This window comes from Ornithorhynchus anatinus, chromosome 18, assembly GCF_004115215.2.
Source record: "Ornithorhynchus anatinus isolate Pmale09 chromosome 18, mOrnAna1.pri.v4, whole genome shotgun sequence".
In the NCBI taxonomy this organism is placed as follows: domain Eukaryota; kingdom Metazoa; phylum Chordata; class Mammalia; order Monotremata; family Ornithorhynchidae; genus Ornithorhynchus; species Ornithorhynchus anatinus.
The window spans coordinates 975,837-994,853 of NC_041745.1; the positions used below are offsets into that span (position 1 = coordinate 975,837).

A 19,017-nucleotide genomic window follows, 5' to 3' on the forward strand; every position below is an offset into this window, starting at 1 on the left:
CTCGGCTCCGCCTCCCTGCCCGGCGGTGACCCCGGTGGCCGGGCCCCGGTTCCTCCCCGCCGTCTGACGTCGGGGCGCCCCGGCCCCCCCCCCCGCCCCGGGGTTCTCCGGGCGGGGCCCGGAAAGCTCCCGCCACCCGCCCGGCCCCGTCTTCTCGGGAGCCGGAGGCCCAGAACCGGCCCCGACCTCTCGCCCGACTAACCGCCCAACTGCATTTGCCGCGTGCCGCGTCGGGCTTCCTCACCCTGTAAAAGACATCCTTCCTCCTTCGTCTGGCCCGTCGGGAGGGGCCTTCCGCCGGCCTTTGGGGAGATGGGCTCCTTCCGATCCCCCGGGGTTGCCGGGCACGGGCCGGGGGGGCGGCCGGGGGAGACCGGACACCCGCGGCGGGGCCGCGCAAGCGGGGCCGGGCCCTAACCCTCGCGCGGGGATGGTCGAGGAGGGGCCGGAGTCAGTCAGCGCGTCCGGGGGGGGGCGGCGGGTGGTTTTGGGTGCCAAAAGGCTCCTCGTGCCGTCTCCCCAGCCCTCCTCCCCAGTCACGACCCGGAGGCGCCCGGAGGGGTTTCTGGGCTCGCCGAGTAGGTGGGTGACGGGCGGCGGGTTGGCCGTCGTCCGGTACTTGGAGCGAATTGGCCCTGGGGGTATTGAAGACGTCCGGGACCGTCAGGGAGCCTCCCCGGCGCCCTCCGGTTTGCCCTCGGCGGCTGCCGGCCGCCGTCCCGGCACCCGCCGGGGGCGGTCCGGAAGGGAGGCCCGGCCCGGACGCCGCCGTCCTCCCGGGTCCTTCTACGGGTAACGTCCAAGCCCCGGCCTCAAACCGCCCGAGGCTCCGGTCCCGGCCCGCCCGGCCGGCTCACGGGCCGGGCTCTCCCGAGGGAGACCGGGGGAGAGCTTCAGGCGTTTGGCGGTGTTGTGGGCCGCCCAGGAGGACCACGGGGGCCCGGTCCCTCCCGGCGTCCCGGCGCCCCGGGGGGGGGGTGGGGCGGTTGAAGGGTGCCACTGCCGCTCGCTCTCCTGTCTGCTTATGCGATAAGATCCTCGTTCTGGACGGGACTACGATCTCTCGGCTGGCCGATCCCAGCCCGTTCCTTCGGCCGACGGGCACCGCCCGTCATCCCAGAGCCCTTTGCCGTCGCTCGGCCCCTCCCGCTTGCGCGACGGGTCGAGGCGTCGGAGGAGGCGGGGCCTTTTCCACCCACCTCACGGAAGGGGAAACGGAGGCCGGGGAGGCTCGGCGGGGCGGCCTCGGTCGCCCGGCGGGACGGAGGGCGCCGGAGCCTCCTCGGACGGCAGCCTCCGGGGCGTGAGGGGGAGCGGTGGGGGCCCCGACGGGAACGTGAGCCGGGTTCGGGTGCCGCCGCCCGACGTCCGGGTCTCCTCTTCCAAACCGGATTCCCGGCCCCCGGTCCCGTCGCGATCCCCCCGCGTCCCTCCAAACCCGCCCCGGCGGCGGCCGAGGGGTCCCGCGCGGCGCTCGTGGGGAAGCCCGTCGGTTCCCGGACCGCCCGAGAACACGCCCGATCCTTTTCCTCGTCGGCGCCTCCTCCCTCTCTCTCCACCCCTCTCCCGGGCCCGGAGAGGTGGGCCGGAACGGCCCGTGGTCGTCGATTCCTCCCCTGGGAGACGTTCGGCGGGATTTTCCCGGCGCCTTCAAGTCGCTCTCCCCGGCCTGTCCTCCTGCCCGTGTTCCCGATCTTCGGGGCCGTGGGAAACGGGGCCCGTCGGGTCCTCGGAAGCCCCCCCGGCCGAGGCCCGACGGGCGCCCGGAGGCGATGGGGTGCGGGCGGGCCGGGAGCCCCCTCCCCGGGACGGCTCGGGCCTCTCGCCGCATCCGGGCGAGTGGCCGCGTGCACCTGGTCAGCCGGTCGTGGATACCGAGCGTTTTCCGTGCGCGGGGCGCCGTAGTAGGAGCGTGGGAGGGGCCGGGGCCCGCCGTCGGAAGTCGGGAAGGGGACGGAGGAGGAGGAGAGCGCGGACGGGGCGGAGAGGTATCCGTCCGAGCGGCTCGGCCGTTGACCGCCGGGCCCCCGCCTCCCCGCCTCCCTTCCTCCTCCCTCCCTCCCACACCTCTTCCGGGCTCTCCCGGGGAACGCCCCGATTCCTTCTCGAAGCCCAGGGGGAGAATCCGGAGTCTTCCGTGTCACCGAACCGTTTCGGGTCGCCACGCCGGGCGAGGGAGGCAGCGGAACCCGCCGCCCCGCCCGTCCGAGTTCGCCCGAGTTCCTCGGATCGGGGCCTCGGGGAGATCGCCAAGCGGACGCGTCGGCCGACGTCGAGTACCCGTCTGTTCCCCTTCAGCCTTCCCGCGGCTCTGGGGATGCCCGCCGCCCTCTGACCCCCACCCCCACCCCCCCCCGCCCCCGGTCTCGGGTCCCTCGCTCGGTACCCCCTGGGACTTACTCTCTCCCACACCGGGTCAGTTCACTTGATGCCCCGGACCAGGTTCTCCCGGCGAGGAGGAGGAGGAGACCGCCCGCCGTTCTGTGGTCTCGGCCCCGGCGGAGGGACAGGCGGCGGTTGGCGGCCGTGGTTTTTAGGACGAAGCGAGAGCCCGGTTAAAAAGGAGCCGGCCCCGAGCGTCTCCCGGCGGCGGAGCCCCGAGAGCGGGCAGACCGCCGCGTCGAGTGTCAGGGCCCCGCCCGGACGTGCCACGCGCCCTCCGGGGGAGAGAGAGCAGGTGGTTATTTTTTAACCGGTCTTTGCCTGAGCCGGCGGGGGGCGGGGGGGGCGGGGCGGGGGGCGGCGGCGGGCCCGGCGGGGGACCCCGTGACGCGCCCCTGTTCTCTCCGTCCCTTGTAGAAGACAAAACCGACCTCGAGAACAGCGTGATGCAGAAGAAAATTAAAATCCCCAAACTCGCCTTCGATCACACGGACGATGAAGGGGAGGCGAAAGATTACGGGGAAGACGATACGGAACTTAGGCACGGCAAGGTATCGGAGTCTCGCCTCGGGCCCCCGCGGCCCCTTCCCCGCGCGGGGCCCCGGAGGGGACACGTGGGAGGCCCGGGGCGGCGGAGCGACCCCTTCCCGGCCCGCGGGGAGCTCCCCCTCCGGCGCGGGGGGCAGAGACGGAAACGGACCGGGGGCTCTCACCGGGTCCGGGAGAGTCCGCTGACGGGGGCCCGTGCTTGCGTTCCCACAGAGGCGGGACGGGCGGAAGCAGGGCGACGGGCCCCAGAAGAGCATCGAGGCGGTGGTGGCCCGCCTGGAGAAGCAGAACGGGCTGAGCCTCGGCGGGTCGGGCCCGGAGGACGCCTCGATGGAGGCGGCGGGCGGGGACCCGGCCGGGCCCGAGGAGGGGGGCGCCGGGGGCCCGGCGGTGCCGCGGGGCCTGTACGAGGAGCTGGTGAGGAGCTACCAGCAGCAGCAGGAGGAGATGCGGCACATCCAGCAGGAGCTGGAGCGGACGCGGCGGCAGCTGGTGCAGCAGGCCAAGAAGCTGAAGGAGTACGGGGCGCTCGTGGCCGAGATGAAGGAGCTGAGGGACCTCAACCGCCGCCTGCAGGACGTGCTCCTCCTGCGCCTGGGCAGCGGTAAGGGCCGGGCCCGCTTCCCGGCGTCCCGTCGGCCGGTCGGTCCCCCCCGTCGGTGGCGTGCGGGGTGCCGCCCCTACTCCGGCGTGCGCGGCGTCGCGCCGCGGGCGACGGACGCCATCTGCTGAGCGCCTGCCGCGGGCGGAGGGCCGTGCCGACCGCTCGGGAGAGTCCGATGTGTCGGAAGCGGCGTGACCTGGCAGGCAGACGGTGGGCCTGGGCGTGCGAAGGACCCGGGTTATAATCCCGCTCCGCCGCCCGTCCGCCGTGTGACCCTGGGACCCCGGTTCCCTCTGGGCGAGTCACTTCGCTTCTCTGCGCCTCGGTTCCCTCGTCTGTAGAACGGGGATTCAGACCCTGAGCCTCCCGTGGGCCGTCCTGCTGACCCCGTATCTCCCCCGGCGCCTAGGACGGTGCTCGGCGCCTAGTAAGCGCTTAACAGATACCGACGTTATCATTATTTGAAATGGGGAGTAAGACTGTGAAACCCCCGGTGGAACGGGGACCGCGTCCAGCCCGCCGAGCTCCCGGTGCTTAGAACGGCGCCCGGCACGTAGTAAATGCTCAACAGATATCGTTAAAAGAAAGAGTTGGTAGGCACGTCCCCTGCCCGCCGGGAGCTTCCAGTCCAGAGGGGCCTGGTCTAGCCTGCCTGGTGGCTCTGGGCAGGTCCCGGGAGCTCCCCGGTCGCCCGTGAAGTGGGGACGCGACGCCTTTTCTTCCCCCCTCCTGGGCCGCGAGCCTCGTACCCTTGTCGGGGACCCGATCCGACGCGAAAGCCTTCCGTCTGACCCGGTGCCGGGGCTTGGCGCGTGGTACGCCCGACCCCCGGCCCCGAGGAGCCCGCCAGGCCAGCGGGGGAGACGGACCGTCCCCTGGCAGGGAGTGTCGGAGTGGGAAGACCCCGGCCCCGCGCGAGTGCCGCGGCGGCTGCCGGGCGGGGCGGTCAGAGGTCAGCGGGGAACGCGGGGGGCTGGGGATCGTGCCCGGGGCCCCCGGCCCTCGGGCTCCAGCGGTGGACTCCGTTGTTTCTTTTGGCAGCCGCCCCGGCTCGTCGGTAGTGAGCGCGCGGATGGGGGCGTATCCCGTGCGGGGGCCGGTCTCGGCACCCCGGGAAGGGAGCCCGCAGCGTGGCGTTCCCGAGAGGGCTCGGCGCCGTTTCGTGGCTGAGGGGGCCGGGACGAGGGCCCGGGAAGGAAGAGGGGAGAGGAAGCTCGTGACCGGTGAGGAGACGCCCCCGGGGCCGCCGAGAGACGGGGGGGCGAGGGCCTTCCCGACTCCTCTCCCTTCCCCGGTTTCTCTCCGAGGCCCGGGGGCCGCAGCGACCTCACGACACCTTAGGGCCGATTTTAGTCTGCTCCGTCCTCTGGCCACGGGGAAGCCCCCTCTCTCCCCCGGCCCCCCCCCCCCCGGTCACGTGCCGGTGACTTTTCCCTGCACCGGGGGGGTCGTGCGAGGCCAAGTCCTCGCACTGGGCTGGGCCTCCGATGGCGGGACGGGGCTGCGGCTCTGGGCTGAGGGAAAACCGGTGCGTCGATCAGCGGTGTTGATTGAGCAGTTATGACGCGCAGAGCGCCGTACACTCGAGAGAGTACGCGGACGCACTCGCTGCCCGTAAGAAGCTTTCAATCCAGAGGGCCGCCTCCCCTGACCTCCCACCCCGGGCGGAGCCGGGCCCGGTGGCCGCGAAACGCTGAATCGGCGGGCCGCGGCCGGAGGGCCCGCGCCCGACGGAACGGGCCCCGGGCACCGATGCCCCCTGGGCGAGGGGTGCGTGGGATCCCCGGGGATCAGCGCGGACCCCTAGCTCTAGCTTTCCGGCCCCCCCGACTCCCCGCCCAGCCCATCTGCCCCGTGATCTACGCCCGGTTGGCCTCGTAGGGGTCTCCGGGAAACGGCAGCCGATTGGATTTCTGCCCCGTTTAGGGACCGGCGCAGGCTCCGCGTGCGATGGCAGCCGCTCGGAAGCCATGGATGCCGGCCGGGTGGGGTGGGGGTGGGGACGCCCCTCCCGGGGTCCCTGAGACCTCCCGGGTTTGCGCTGGCCGCCCCGGGGCGGCGTTAGACGTGCTTGGAGCTCCCGGCACCAGCGAGGCTCGGTCGCGCCCCCCCGATAGTTCGGCAGCGTCCGGGGGAGTTTGCGTCCGGGAAGGCGTGAGCCGGAGCTGAGGTGGCGGGATGGGCGCCGACGGGGGGGGAGCCGGGCTCCTTTAGCCGGCCCCCCAGCTCTACCAACGTCCAAGTCCAGAATGCCTTGTCCACGGGGCTACCTGCTCTCTTCTCGGGAGTAATCACGACGATCACTGAAATGCCCCAACGGAGGATTTCTGTTCGGCCCTTACCTGTGCCGTTATAATAATGGTGATCTTTGGTAAGTGCTCGGGATGTGCCCAGCACCGTACTGAGCGCCGGGGTGGATACGAGATAGCCAAGTCCCACGTGGGGCCCCCCTTCTAAGTAGGAGGGCGCACGGGTGTCGAATCCCCCGTCGGCAGATGAGGGGACCGAGGCCCAGAGGAGTCAAGCCACCTGCCCGAGGGTCACGCAGCAGACAGGCGGTGGAGCCAGGATTAGAATCCGGGCCCTCCGCCTCCCTGGCCCGCGCTCCTTCCACCGGGGCCCGGGAATCAGAAACCCTGACTTCTGATCGCCGGCTCTGCCACTTCCCTGCGGTGTGACTTCCTCTGGGCCCCGGTGCCCTCATCTGCAAAATGGGGCTTCAAGATCTGTTCTCCCTCCCACAACTCAGATGGTGAGCCCCACGGGGAACTGGATTATCTTGCGGCCACCCCAGGGATCGGTCCGGTGCTTGGCATAGAGTAGACGCTCGACGTATGCCGTCGGCGTCGTCGTCACCGTTACGCAGAACGGGAATCGAGTCCCCAGGGAGCGGGACCGTCCTCGGACCCTGGGGAGCCCGCCCAGCGTCCACGGGGGTGGATGTTCGAAATTCTCAAAGCGGCACAGCCTACGGGACGGAGCACGGGCCCGCTGCGCTGTGTGACCTCGGCCCGGTCATTTCGCCTTTGTTGGTTCTCTCGCTTTGGTTTCCGAATGGTATTTAAGCGCTTACTCCACGCCGGGCACTGTACTCGCTTCTCTGGACCTCGCTTTCCTCCTCTGTAGAACGGGGGTTCGGTACCTGTTTTCCCTCCTCCTAAGACTACGAGCCCCAAGTGGGACAGGGACCGGGTCTGACCCGATGATCTACCCCGGCAGTTAGCACGGTGCTCGGCACGCGGTAAGCGCTAAACAAATACCGCGATTGTTATCCCTCCCGTTCCCGGTCTTCCCCGCCCCTTTCCTCTCCGACCGCCAGTCGGGTGGGGCGGGGGGGGGGGGGGCGGGCCGCGGTCGCTAAATCCAAGCGACCGTTGTTCCGTACCGTTCTTTCCCGGTATTCCCCGGGTTTTCGGCCTTTTCTCAGTCAGGCGGTCAGAGCTGAGCTCCGGCGACCCCGGCCGCTCCGACGGGGAGACGTGAGCCACCTCCTTCCCCGTCGAAGTCTACGCTCGCCTCGGTCGGCGGGTGGGTCCGCCTGGGGCCGGGGTCTTCTCCCGTCCCATCCGGGGCCGGAGGAAGCCGCGGGCCTCCGCCGCGGGCCGACGGGGACGGACGGTTGCCGTGAGGTCGGGGTGGGGCGGCAGCCCAGCGGCTCTCTTCTGTCCACTGCCCAGGTCCCGCCCTCGAGCTGGAAAAAGTCAAGTCGGAATCCCTGGAGCCCGACCTCCGGAAGACGTTCGGCGACGAGGCCAACACCTCATCCTATTACCCCGCTCCCGTCCCCGTCATGGACAAGTATATTCTAGAGAACGGCAAGGTACCGGGGGCTCGGATCTCGTGCGCACGGAAGCGTCCGACATCCCCCCCACCCCGGGCGTCCCGGTGAAGGACGGAGCCCCCGAGGAAACGGGGCCGGGCCGGGCCGCGGACCGAGTCCCCCTGCCCGCGGTTCTTCGAAGCGGCCACGGTGACAGGCTTAAATTGACCTCAGGGGCGGTATCAGAGTCATAATTATGGTCATCGGGCGCTTACTGTGTATCGGGCACTGTACCGAACGCTGGGGTGGATACGAGCAAATCGGGTGGGACCCGGTCTCTGTCCCACACGGGGCTCACGGTCTCGATCCCCATCTTACCGGGACCCAGAGAAGCGAAGCGACTTTCCCGAGGTCACGCGGCAGACAGACGGGAACACCTGATCCCCAGGTTTTGCCGAGGCTACGAGTCACACACCCCTGCCGGGGTGGGGGGGGGTGTCTGGATTTAGGGCCGGGCGGTTGTGTCGAGAGTCAGATAGAGTGCGTAGACACGCTCCCGGCCCCCGAGGAGCCCTGAGCGCTGTACCGAGCACCTCGGAGGGTACGATCGAGTTAGAAGTTGGTCTTGGGGAGGGCTTCCTTTTAGCCGAGACAGCGTTTGGGGGCGGTTTGAGTAGGGGCTGGGGGGGGGGGGGGGCACCCTGCCCCTCGTGACCGCGGGCCCCTCTGTGGCCTGCGAAAGGGAGAGTTTGGCCTTATTTCCCCAGGGGCACGTCCCCCAGCCGCGGCGCCCGCAACGGGGACGGTCTTCTTCCTAGTCGGTGACCAAAGCCTCGTAAGAACGAAAAGGCCCAGTGGGTCAGGTTGCGGGGCGAGGGCGGGGCACGCAGAGACAGACTGAGGGCAGAGGTGGAGACGAAGAGAGGCGGAGTTGAAGATGGGGAGAGAGGACCGCAGAATCAGAAGATAAATGGACAGAGGAGGGGAGAGAGAGGACGTATAGAAAGTGATGATGGCCAGACAGGGGGATAGAACGACAGGGAAAGAATGAGAGGAGAGATGGCAAAAGCAAGACAGGGAGTGAAGGAAAAAGGGAGGCCTGCAGCGACCCAGAAGACAGACCCTGTGGGAGAGGAGAGAGGTGACAGAGAGGGAGAGATTGGGAGATTGGCCCAAAAATGCCAAAGCGACCTAGGCAGCGGGAGACGGAGGAAGGGGGAGGTGGGAAAAGAGATGTCGGACGCCGAGCGACCGAAGGAAAGAGTTGGGCGGAAGGAGAGAGAGGGAGGGCAAGAGGGGTTTAGGCGGGTGACAGACCGAGAGAGAGATAGGGCTAGAGAGAGACGAAGCGAGAGAGACCGTGAGAGAGGGAGATATGGAATTACAGGAAGACGGGCAGAGATAAAAAAATACAGAAGGATGGAGAGAGTGCGAAACAGATGGAGGGAAACGTGGATCAGAGAGGCATCGAGAGACGGGAGAGGACAGGCTCGAGACGGACAGAGAGACAGAAATAGGCGGAGATGGAGGAGGGAAGGGGAGAGACGGACAGAAATGGCAGAGGTGACAGAGACAAAAGAGAGAGGTGGAGTCGGGAAAGGCAAGCGGAGAAGCAGGGAAAGACAAGCAAGGAGAGAGGGCGGTGGACACCAGGACGGGCGGGGAGACAGATGTGAGTCGGGCACGGCCAGAGCTGGGGAAGAGTTAGTAGCGGGGACGTGGAGGAAGAAAAACAGATTAAGGCAGAGACGTATGGAGAGGTGGAGAGAGAAGAGGGAGGTGGGTGAGACGAAGAGGGAGGTAGAGAAACAGAAAGGTGGAGGGGCCGGAAGAGAGACGATCTAGTGAGACGGGCAGAGCTGACAGCCGGAAAGTGACACACTGTGAGAGATGCAGAGAGAAACAGAAACGGGGAGGTGGACTGAGAGAGAGAATTGGACCCACCGAGGCAAGAGATGGAATCGGACACGGGAGAGAGAGAGAGAGAGAGAGACCCCCCCACACACACACACCACACACCCCCACACCCCGCCGACTGCGTGACAGCCCTCTGGCCTGGCCAGCAGGCAAGAACAACAGCCGGGTGGCGGCCCAGTTTGGAATCCACTCACTTCCTCTCATCCTGTCCGGTGGCGTCCTTTGAAAATAACCCCGAATGGGGAAATCAGTCCATCGGTTGTATTTATCGAGCGCCTCCTGTGCGCTAAGCTCTCGGGAGGGTAGGGTGTCACGGTAAAGCAGACGCCTTCCCTGCCCACGGTGAGCTTAAAATCTAGACGTTGGCATCATTGTGACTCTGAAATCTGAGTCTCCGGGAAGGCGGGCCCCGGGCAGCCGTGCCCGTGACTCGCCGCCCCTCCTGTGTCCCAGGTGCACCTCGGGAGCGGGATCTGGGTCGACGAGGAGAAGTGGCACCAGCTGCAGGTGACCCAGGGCGACTCCAAGTACACGAAGAACCTGGCCGTCATGATCTGGGGGACGGACGTGCTCAAAAACAGGAGCGTCACCGGGGTGGCCACCAAGAAGAAGAAAGACGCCGTCCCCAAACCCCCGCTGTCCCCTCACAAGCTGAGCATCGTCAGAGGTGGGTCACGGGCCTGGGGGTGGTCCCCTTTCTCCCCCCCCCCCCCCCCCCCCCCCGCCCCGGTCCCCAGCAGCCGGCGCTCGGGTTTCGGGGGCGGCAGGTTGGAGGGCAGAGTTGGGAGGACTCGGCTCCGCTCCCCTGCCCGCATTTTACGGAAGGGAAGCGAGGGGAGGCGGGGGAATCGCCCCGCGGGCGCTCAGTTCAGTCCACCCCACTGGCCCGCGGGGTCGGCCTTCGCCCCCGCCGATTCGGCGACGGCTCGGCGCACCCGCCACGGGCGCCGGTGGCCGGGCGCTCTGGCGGTGGGCCGGCCGACCCGTAGGATAACCCGAACGCCCGCCGCGTGCGGGGCACCGTACTGAGCGTCCGGGAGAGCGTGGCCTAGCGGAAAGAACCCGGGCCCGGGAGTCGGGGGACCTGGGTTCTGATCCCGGCTCTGCCGCCGGCCCGCTGCGTGACTTAAGGGGCGATGCGATCTCTTACCCGCCACCCGGGGACCCTCTCACCCGTCTCCAGGAGGGAGGAGAAGGCGCCTAGGGCGGCGCGGTGGGGAAAACGTAACAGATGCCCATCCCAGAGAGCCCGGCTGCCGGGGCCCGTTGTAGAAGCCGCTCCGTCTGGCCTTTTGTCCTTAAGCCCTCCTCTTCTTCTCTCCCCTCCTAGAATGTTTGTACGACAGAATAGCACAAGAAACTGTGGACGAGACGGAGATTGCACAGAGACTCTCCAAAGTCAACAAGTACATCTGTGAAAAAATCATGGATATCAATAAATCCTGCAAAAATGAAGAAAGGAGGGAAGCAAAGTACAATTTGCAATAAACTCTGGATTTTTCATAGAGGCTGGGCGTCTTCCTTGAGTGCCGCTCGAGCCGCAGGGAGGGTCGGCCGGTGGGGCTCTGCGTCTCGCACGTCCGTCTCTCTCCGTCTCTCCTGGGGACCCGAAACCCACTGGGGCCCGCGCGCGCGCTGCCGGCCGGACGACGTGCCGGCCTCGCCCCCGGGCCGGGGGCCCTCTTCCTCTTTCCGTCCGTCTGTCCCGAGCTGGGCTCGGGAGGCGTGTGGCTTCGCGAAGGGGGAGTCCCCCCCGGTCGATATCCTCCCTGAACCCCGAGAAGGAGTGGGGTCTGGAAGTCAGAAGGACCCGGGTTCCGATCCCGGCTCTGCCACTTGTCCGTCGGTGACCGCGGACGAGTCACGTCTCTGTGCCTGTTACCTCATCTGTAAAACGGGGGCTTAAGATTGTGAACCCCACGTGGGACGGGGACCGCGTCCGATCCGATTTGCCCGTCTCCGCCCCCGTGATCAGTACGGTGCCCGGCGACAAATACCAAAGTGACGGTGACCGTTGTCCGCGCGGGGGGCGGCGGGGACGCGCGCGTTCCTCCGCCGTGGCGAGGACGGGGAGCCCGGGTCACCCGGGGGGCGATCACAGCGGACATCCGGCCGACGCCCCGGCGGGACCGGGGGGGGGGTTGGAGGGGCGGCGGCAGCCAGCGAGCGTCGGTTGTCGGGCGGGGCGCGCCTTCCGTGGGACCGGGAGGTCTCGCCGGCCCTGGAGTGGGAGCCGGGGGTGGTCCTGGCGGAGACGTGCGTCGGACCCGGGGTTCAGGCGTTCGCCGTGTTGTTGTGCCGAGTGAGATCCAGGGGATGGGGGTCTGTGTAGGATGCTCGAATTCCTAGGAATGGGGAAGTTAATAGTACGCTTTTAACTATAAACTATATATTTCGGGCCAACAGAAACTCCCGGCCCTTGGCTTTGAGGCACTCGATCGACGCCCCCCCCCCCCCCCATCTTACCTCCCCGGTCGCGTTTCTCCGACCCGGGCCGCACACTCGGCCCCTGTCACGCCGACCCGCTCTCGGCACCTCGATCTCGTCTCTCTTGCCGCCGACCTCTCACCCGTGTCCTGCCTCTGGCCTGGGACTCCCCCTTCACATCCAGCGGTCTACCTCCTTCAAAACCCTCCTCAGACCCACCCCCCCCCATCCCCCCCAGGAGGCCTTCCCTGACTACTAATCCCTCATTTCTGCAATCCGCCGCCCGCTCTGCGTCGCCCACGCGCTTGGCGCCCCAGCCTCGCGGCACTCATGTACGGATCCTGGCGCTCTACTCATTCCCCGACCTGCATTTTTAAGGTCTGCCTCCCCTTCTAGACCGTAAGCCCCTCCTGGACGGGGATCGTGTCTTTCAACTCGTACTGTACCCTCCCGGACGCTTAGTACAGTGCTCTGCCCTCAGCAAGCGCTCGGTAAATACCATCGGTTGACTGATGCCGGGTGCTAAGCGCCGGGGCGCAGACAGGATGATCGGATGGGACGCGGTCCGAGGAGGAGAGGGGACGGGAATTGGGTCCCCATTTTACAGAGGACGAAACAAGGCTCGGAGAAGTCAGGTGACTTGGCCAAGGCCACCCGGCGGGTCGGGGGCGGAGGCGGGTCCGGCTCCCAGGCCTCGCTCTACCTGAACCGAGTCCCACACCGCTCATGTCCGTATCTGTGATTATTTATAATGAGGTCCGTCTCCCGCCGTAGGCGGTAAGCTCGCCGTAGGCAGGGAACGTGTGTTACAGTGCATTCTCCCGAGCGCTTAGCGCAGTGCTCCGCGGGCGGTAAGCGTTCGATAAATACGACTGACCGACTGCGCGGCTTCTCGGCGGTGATGGGAATAGGACGGCTGAGGGACCGGGTCGAGGCTCTGCTCCCCCTTCCCCTCGGCACCGTGCTCATCTGTATATATTATTTATTATCCTATTTATTTTGTTAACGAGGTGCACATCCCCTTGATTCGATTTATCTCGACGGCGTTGTCTTGTTTGGTTCTGTCTCGCTCTGCCGCCTGTCTCCCCCGTTTAGACCGTGAGCCCGCCGTTGGGCCGGGATGGTCTCTGTCTGTGGCCGAATTGTCCATTCCAAGCGCTTACTACGGTGGTCTGCCCACAGTAAGCGCTCGATAAATACCGTTGAATGAACGAACGGATGAAGGCACCGCCCGGAGCCGTCGGGAGAGTCCGTGTCCGGAGGAGGGTGGTCCCCCGGACCCCGCGGCCCCGGGGGCCGCCCGGGACGGGGGCGAGGACCGGGGATGGTGGCTTCCCGCGCCTCTCCCCCTTCCCTCTCTGAAAGCTCAAGTCCCAACCCCCGTGGGAAGGACTCTAGACGGGGAGAGATGCCGCGTTCTCCCTCCGTCTCTCCCCGCTTCCTCCTCCGCGACGGCCGGGACGAAGCCGATCGGGGAACCGGACAACCGGCACCGGCCGGTTCCCCGAGACTGCCTTCTGGGAAAGATCTGGGAATCACCCTGGGGAGTAAGGGATCCTGTCTCCTAACTCTCCTGTACTCTCTCAAGTGCTCAGTACAGTACCTAGAGTAGTCCGTCAGCCCACTGAGGGCCGGGACCGCGTCTACTGACTCTATTTTACTCTCCCAAGTGCTTAGTAGAGTGCTTTGCACGCAATAGACTTTGAACTCCTGGAGGGCAGGGAACACGTCTACTAACCCCGTAGTTGTCGCCCAGGAGATGAGCACAGGGGCTCAGACCTGCCCACGTCTCCTCTGTCCTAAAAAAAACCCCCACGAAACCCCTCCCGTGACCCCCATGGCACCCTCCGGTTATCGCCCCCTCTTCCTCCTCCCTCCCTGCTCCTCTCCTCCCTTCCTCCTCCTCCTCTTCTCCCTCCCTCCTCCTTTCCTCTCCCTCTCTCCCTTCCTCCCTCTCCTCCCTCTTCTCCTCCTCTCCACCGTCCCTCCTCCCGTTCCCCCGTTTCTCTCCTCCTCCTCCTCCTCCTCCCCCCTCTCTCCCTTCTCCCCCAGCCCCTCCTCAGCTTCGGGCCTCCATCGCGGTGCGCGAGAACGAAGCTTCCCATAGCGGAGTTTCCACGGGCAACCCGTGCGGCAGCACCGACAGCTAACGATCAGCATGCACGCTGGGCCACGAGCCCCCCCCCCGCCCCGGACCGCCCTCCGTTACTCCCGGCTGACCAGGGCGACGGCGGGGCCGGCGGCGGCGGAGCCAAAGCGGCTGGGACGGGGCCTGTCCCCGAGCCGGCCCCTCCCCGTGGCCCCAAGGCCCAGCCGGTGGGCCTCGTCGACCGCCGGCTGCCCGGCGTCTGACCGCAAGTGACCCCTCGACCCCGCCAACGCCGCCCTTCGTCCGCCACGAGGCGGGTTGACCCCCCGGAGGCCGACGACCTCCGCGGCTCCTTACGGCCCGTCTGATGGCCGCAGCCGTGAAGCAACGCCCCCGACCCTCCGCAGTGGCGCGGCGTAAACCATCCCACCCCCCCCCCCCCTCCGTCCCCGACTCCCCCCCGGTGACCCAGCACGGACCATTCCACACCCGTGCCTCTCCCCATCCCTGCCTTTCCCCCGGCGACCCGACCCTTTTTTTATGGTATCTGTCGAAGCGCTTACTACGTGCCAGGCGCTGTGCTGACCGGCCAACCCGTCCGACGCGGCCACGCTGGAGGATGCGCTAACAGGCCGTGACCGGGGAGGGAGGATCTGCTCGCTCTGCACCCCCGGGGAAGGCCGCCCGCTGAACGGATTAAACCGCTTGACAAATACCGACGTTATGAAACGGACGTGGAGGCTCCTGTCACTCAAGAATTACTTCAGTGGTATTTATTGAGCGCTTACTAGGTGCAGAGCACTGTACTAAGCGCTTGGAACGGACAAGTCGGTAACAGATAGAGACGGTCCCTGCCCTTCGGCGGGCTCGCGGTCTCATCGGGGGAGACGGACGGACGAGGACGATAGCAGTAAATAGAGTCAAGGGGGGATGGACAGCTCATTAAAACCACAGCAAATAAATAGAATCAAGGCGGCGTACATTTCGTTAACAAAATAAATAGGGTAATGAAAATATATGCAGTATATATATACACTTCGCTGGTGACTTTGCCCACACCTGGGAAGACCCGCGACTGACAGCAAACCTCTTCACCGGGTCAGCCGGGCGCCACGACCTGAGCCCGTCGAGGGCGGGGATCGTGTCTACTAACTCTGCTTTACTCGCCCAGGTGCTTAGTACAGTCCCGGGTCCTTAGTACAGACCCAGCCCCAACAGCCTGAGGTGATCGATCAGCTTGCCCCGGGCAAGCCAAAAAAACAAACCGTGTCCCTGTGGGCATTACACAGCCGAAGATCGTCGCCGACGTCCACTGAGTAGGCGGCAGGCTGATCGAGCACCCTCCGACCGACAAGGAGATGGAAAGGGGGATCAAGAAGGCCGCTCTGTTCTCTGGGGTGCCGTCAAACATGCGTTGGCGGCACGGTGCCAGGCTCCGGGCCACCCTAAAGGACCGAGAGGCAGCGCGGCCTCGTGGATGGAGCCCGGGCCCGGGGGGTCGGAAGGACCTGGGTTCTGATCTCGGCTCTGCCGTGCGTCTGCCGTGTCACCTGGGGCAGGTCACGTCTCTGCGCCTCCGTTTCCTCTTCTGAAATGGGGATTGAGACTGTGAGTCCGTCGTGAGGAAGGACTGTGTCCAATCCAATTTGCTCGTATTCCCCCCCCCCCCCGGCGCTTAGTACAGTGTTTGACACGTAGTAAGTGCTTAATAAATACCACAATTATTATTATTGTTGTCTAGGGGGCCGTCCCGTCGTCCCACCTTTTAGGCCCGGACCCTCCTGTCCCCCACAGGTGCCATGTCCCGGTCCACCAGCCTCACTCGGGGCGGGGCCGTCCAGCGGCGGGACTGTCAGGAGGAGGGGGGCCTAGTGGAAAGAGCCCCGGCCCTGGAGTCGGGGGACCCGGGTTCTAATGTCACCTCTGCCGCTCACCTGCCGTGCGACCCTGAGCGAGTCACTTCACTCCTCCGTGCCCCGGTTCCCCCGTCTGCGAAGTGGGGGTTCGGTTCCTGTTCTTCCTCCTATTTAGACTCGGGGCCCCGTGTGGGACCTGATTAGCCTGTATCTACCTCGGCGCTTAATACAGCGATTGACACTTGGCAGGTTCCCCACAAATACTATCGTCGAAATTACGATCATTTCTACGATTACGATTATCAGCGCGGCTCCGTGGAAAGAGCCCGGGCTTGGGCGTCAGAGGTCGTGGGTTCTAATCCTGCCTCTGCCACTTGTCAGCTGTGTGACGTGGGGCAAGTCACTTGGCTGCTTTGCGCCTCGGTTTCCTCTTCTGTAAAACGGGGATTAAGACTGCGAGTCCCACGTGGGACGACCCGATTACCTCGGATCTAGCCCCGCGCTTAGAAGAGCGCTTGGCACATAGTAAGCGCTTAACAAATACCATCGTTATTATCATTACTAGTATCATTGTTAGGTCATGGGTTCGAATCCTGACTCAGCCACTTGTCCGCTGGGTGACTGTGGGCAAGTCACTTCTCTGTGCCTCAGCTCCCCCATCTGTACAATGGGGGTGAAGACCGCGAGCCTCACGTGGGACGACCCGATGACCCGGCGCTTAGAACGGTGCTCTGCACGTAGTCAGCGCTTAGCAGATACCAACATCATTATTATTAACTTCTCCGGGCCTCAGTTCCCCCATCTGTACAATGGGGGTGAAGACCGCGAGCCTCACGTGGGACGACCCGATGACCCTGTATCTCCCCCGGCGCTTAGAACGGTGCTCTGCACGTAGTCAGCGCTTAACAGATAGCAACGTTAGCATTTCAGGAGGAGGGGGGGGCGACGGCTATCTAGATCGGACAGAGTCCCGCTCCCACAGGGGGCTTGTAGTCCGTGAAGGAGGGAGAGCAGGGATTTTATCCCATTTGACAAAGGAGGAAATGGAGGCCCAGAGAAACTCTTCAGCTGGCCAAGGTTACGAGGCAGGCAGGTCCGAGACCCCTCCTCACCCCCCACCCCCAGTCTCACCAGACAGAGACGTCCAACTCCCCGAGCGGCCCTACTTCTCGAGACCGCACCCGGCTTCCTCTTAAACGTGTGAAATACGGTGGCCCCGGCTTGGGACACGTGACCTCCAAATTAAATTATATTTTACAATCTCTCTTGGTACCGAATAGCAGATTAAACCTGAGTAATGAACGCATTAAGGCTGCACGGCTAGGAAATTCTTTAATGGGGTTGAACAATCATTTATTTCATTTACTAGGTGCAAAAATAGCAATTATAAAAACACAGGCGAATTGCCTTTCGCTCAAAAATCCCGCCCTTCCAGGGTTACTTCTGGGGGTTGGGGGCCACCGGAACCCTTGCCGGGCTCCTGTCCCCGAGGCAGTCGATGGTGTTTATTAAGTACCCGCTGTGAGTACTGTGTACCGAGCACTCGTGGGAGTATACTAGAATTAGAAAAACATGATCGCTGCCTTCAAAGAGATTACAGTCTCGAGGAAAGACAGGCGTGAAGAGGAATCTCAGGTAAGAGGGAGCAACAGAGTGTAAAGATATGTAGATAAATGATTAATCAGGGAAGGCCTCCTGGAGGAGATGGATTTTTTAATTTTTAGTGGAAGATGGGGACAGCAGTAGCCTGGGGGCTGTGAAAGGGTGAGCGGGGAGGACGTTGGCAGAGTTTGAGGAGCCGCGAGTAGGATATTCTGGTATTTTATCGTGGTACCTGTTAAGAGCTTACTACGCTTGGGGGAGATTCGAGGCTATCAGTCTGGACACGGTCCCTGTCCCACGTTGGACTCACAGTCTGGGTCCCTCTAGGCGGTAGACTTCTCGTGGGCAGGGAACGTTTCTGTTTATTGTTCCACTGCGTTCTCCCAAATTCTCAGCACGGTGCTCCGCACACGGTCAGCGCTCAGGAGATCCGACTGAATGCACGAATGAATGACTGAACGAATTAGGAAGGAGGGGGTAGGATTTCATCCCCATTTTCCAGAGGAGGGAACCGAGGCCCAGAGAAGTTAAGTGACTTGCCCGAGGTCGCACAGCAGACAGGCGGTGGAGGCGGAATTAGAACCCAGGTCTTCTGACCCCTAGGCCCGTGGTTCTTCCCAGGAGGTTTTGTTCTCCCTCCTGTTTCGGGCTCTGGGGGCTGAGGGTCTGGAGGACCGGGGGGGGGGGGGCCAGAATCCCACTAACTCACCAGACCCCCGGCTTCTTTCCCTCAAAACAATCCACTTTCCCCCCCTCCCCAAAAGATGCCGTATTTTTAAAAAAAAAAAATTGCCTACTCTAATAGAAATACTTCTCCTTCATTAAATGAAATCTCTAAAGCCCGGTAGCATTTCCAGCACTTTTGCGAAAATGCCAGGAGGGATTTGGAATTAAAAGCCATATTTTTAGGGCAGTCGATGGAGTCCTCAGCAGCTAGAGCCCGGGCCCGGAAATAAGAAGGACTTGGGTTCTGATCCCCGCTTGGTCACTTGTCTGCTGTGTGACCCTGGGCAAGTCACTTCACTTTTGTGGGCCTCCGTTACCTCATCTGCAAAATAGGGATTAAGACGGGGAGCCCCGGTGTGGGACATGAACCGCTTTCAACCTGATTAGTTTGTATCTGCCCCAGTGCTTAGAACAGTGCCCGGCACATAGCGAGGGTTTAACAAATACCCTAAAAAACGGAGGGAGGGGGCCGGGGCCGGGGGGCACTTTGCCGCTGGGCTAATTTCATGTCACTCCAGCCGGGAAACTATCTGCTGCAGTAAATTGATTTTGCAAATGAAAGCCACAAGCCGCGGCCCGGCTTCCGATCCACGGGATCCAGAGATCAGTCGATCAATTAATCCATCAGTCGCATTTATTGAGCGCTCCTTCCCACTTTCTCGGCGACACGCCGATTGTTCTACCCACCGGCCGAAGCATCTGCTCAGAAGGGCAGCCTCAGAAACGTTTTATTTTTAGTAGCCCGGACTTTAACGTTTATGAAGACCCAGGGCCCCATAAAATTAGCGTGCAAATATAATGCCCGATTTGCATTCCGCTACGGTCAGCGGAAAAGTTGATTAGAGAAACAGCGTGGCCTAAGAGAAGCGGCTCGGACTAGTGGAGAGTGTGCAGGCCCGGGCGTCCGAAGGACCTGGGTTCTGATTCCGGCTCCGCCGTTGTTTTGTGTGTGTGACCTTGGGCGAGTCAATTCACTTCCCTGGGCTTCGGTTCCCTCATCTGTAGAACGGGGATTAAGACGGTATTAATAATAATACTAATAATAATCATAAGGGTGGCATTTGTAAGCCCTCACTATGTGCCAGGGACCGTTTTAAGCGGCGGG

At 64.2% G+C, this 19,017-nt stretch overlaps 1 protein-coding gene across 3 annotated transcripts in view; it reads left to right on the forward strand.

Moving 5' to 3' along the window:
- The window catches only part of BEND5 (BEN domain containing 5), a 113,740-nt gene extending 103,020 nt beyond the window's left edge, over positions 1–10,720 (forward strand). For 2 of the 3 annotated variants that reach the window (XM_029046571.2, XM_029046572.1), the window contains 5 exons: positions 2,800–2,933; positions 3,145–3,535; positions 7,213–7,355; positions 9,666–9,879; positions 10,543–10,720. In XM_029046571.2, coding sequence (XP_028902404.1) covers positions 2,800–2,933; positions 3,145–3,535; positions 7,213–7,355; positions 9,666–9,879; positions 10,543–10,700 — 1,040 coding nt within the window. In that variant the 3' untranslated portion in view covers positions 10,701–10,720. Of the gene's footprint in view, positions 1–2,432; positions 2,678–2,799; positions 2,934–3,144; positions 3,536–7,212; positions 7,356–9,665; positions 9,880–10,542 lie in introns of those variants that run through there. The other variant, XM_029046573.2, reaches the window with a different exon arrangement.
- Positions 10,721–19,017: the final 8,297 nt, after the last annotated feature.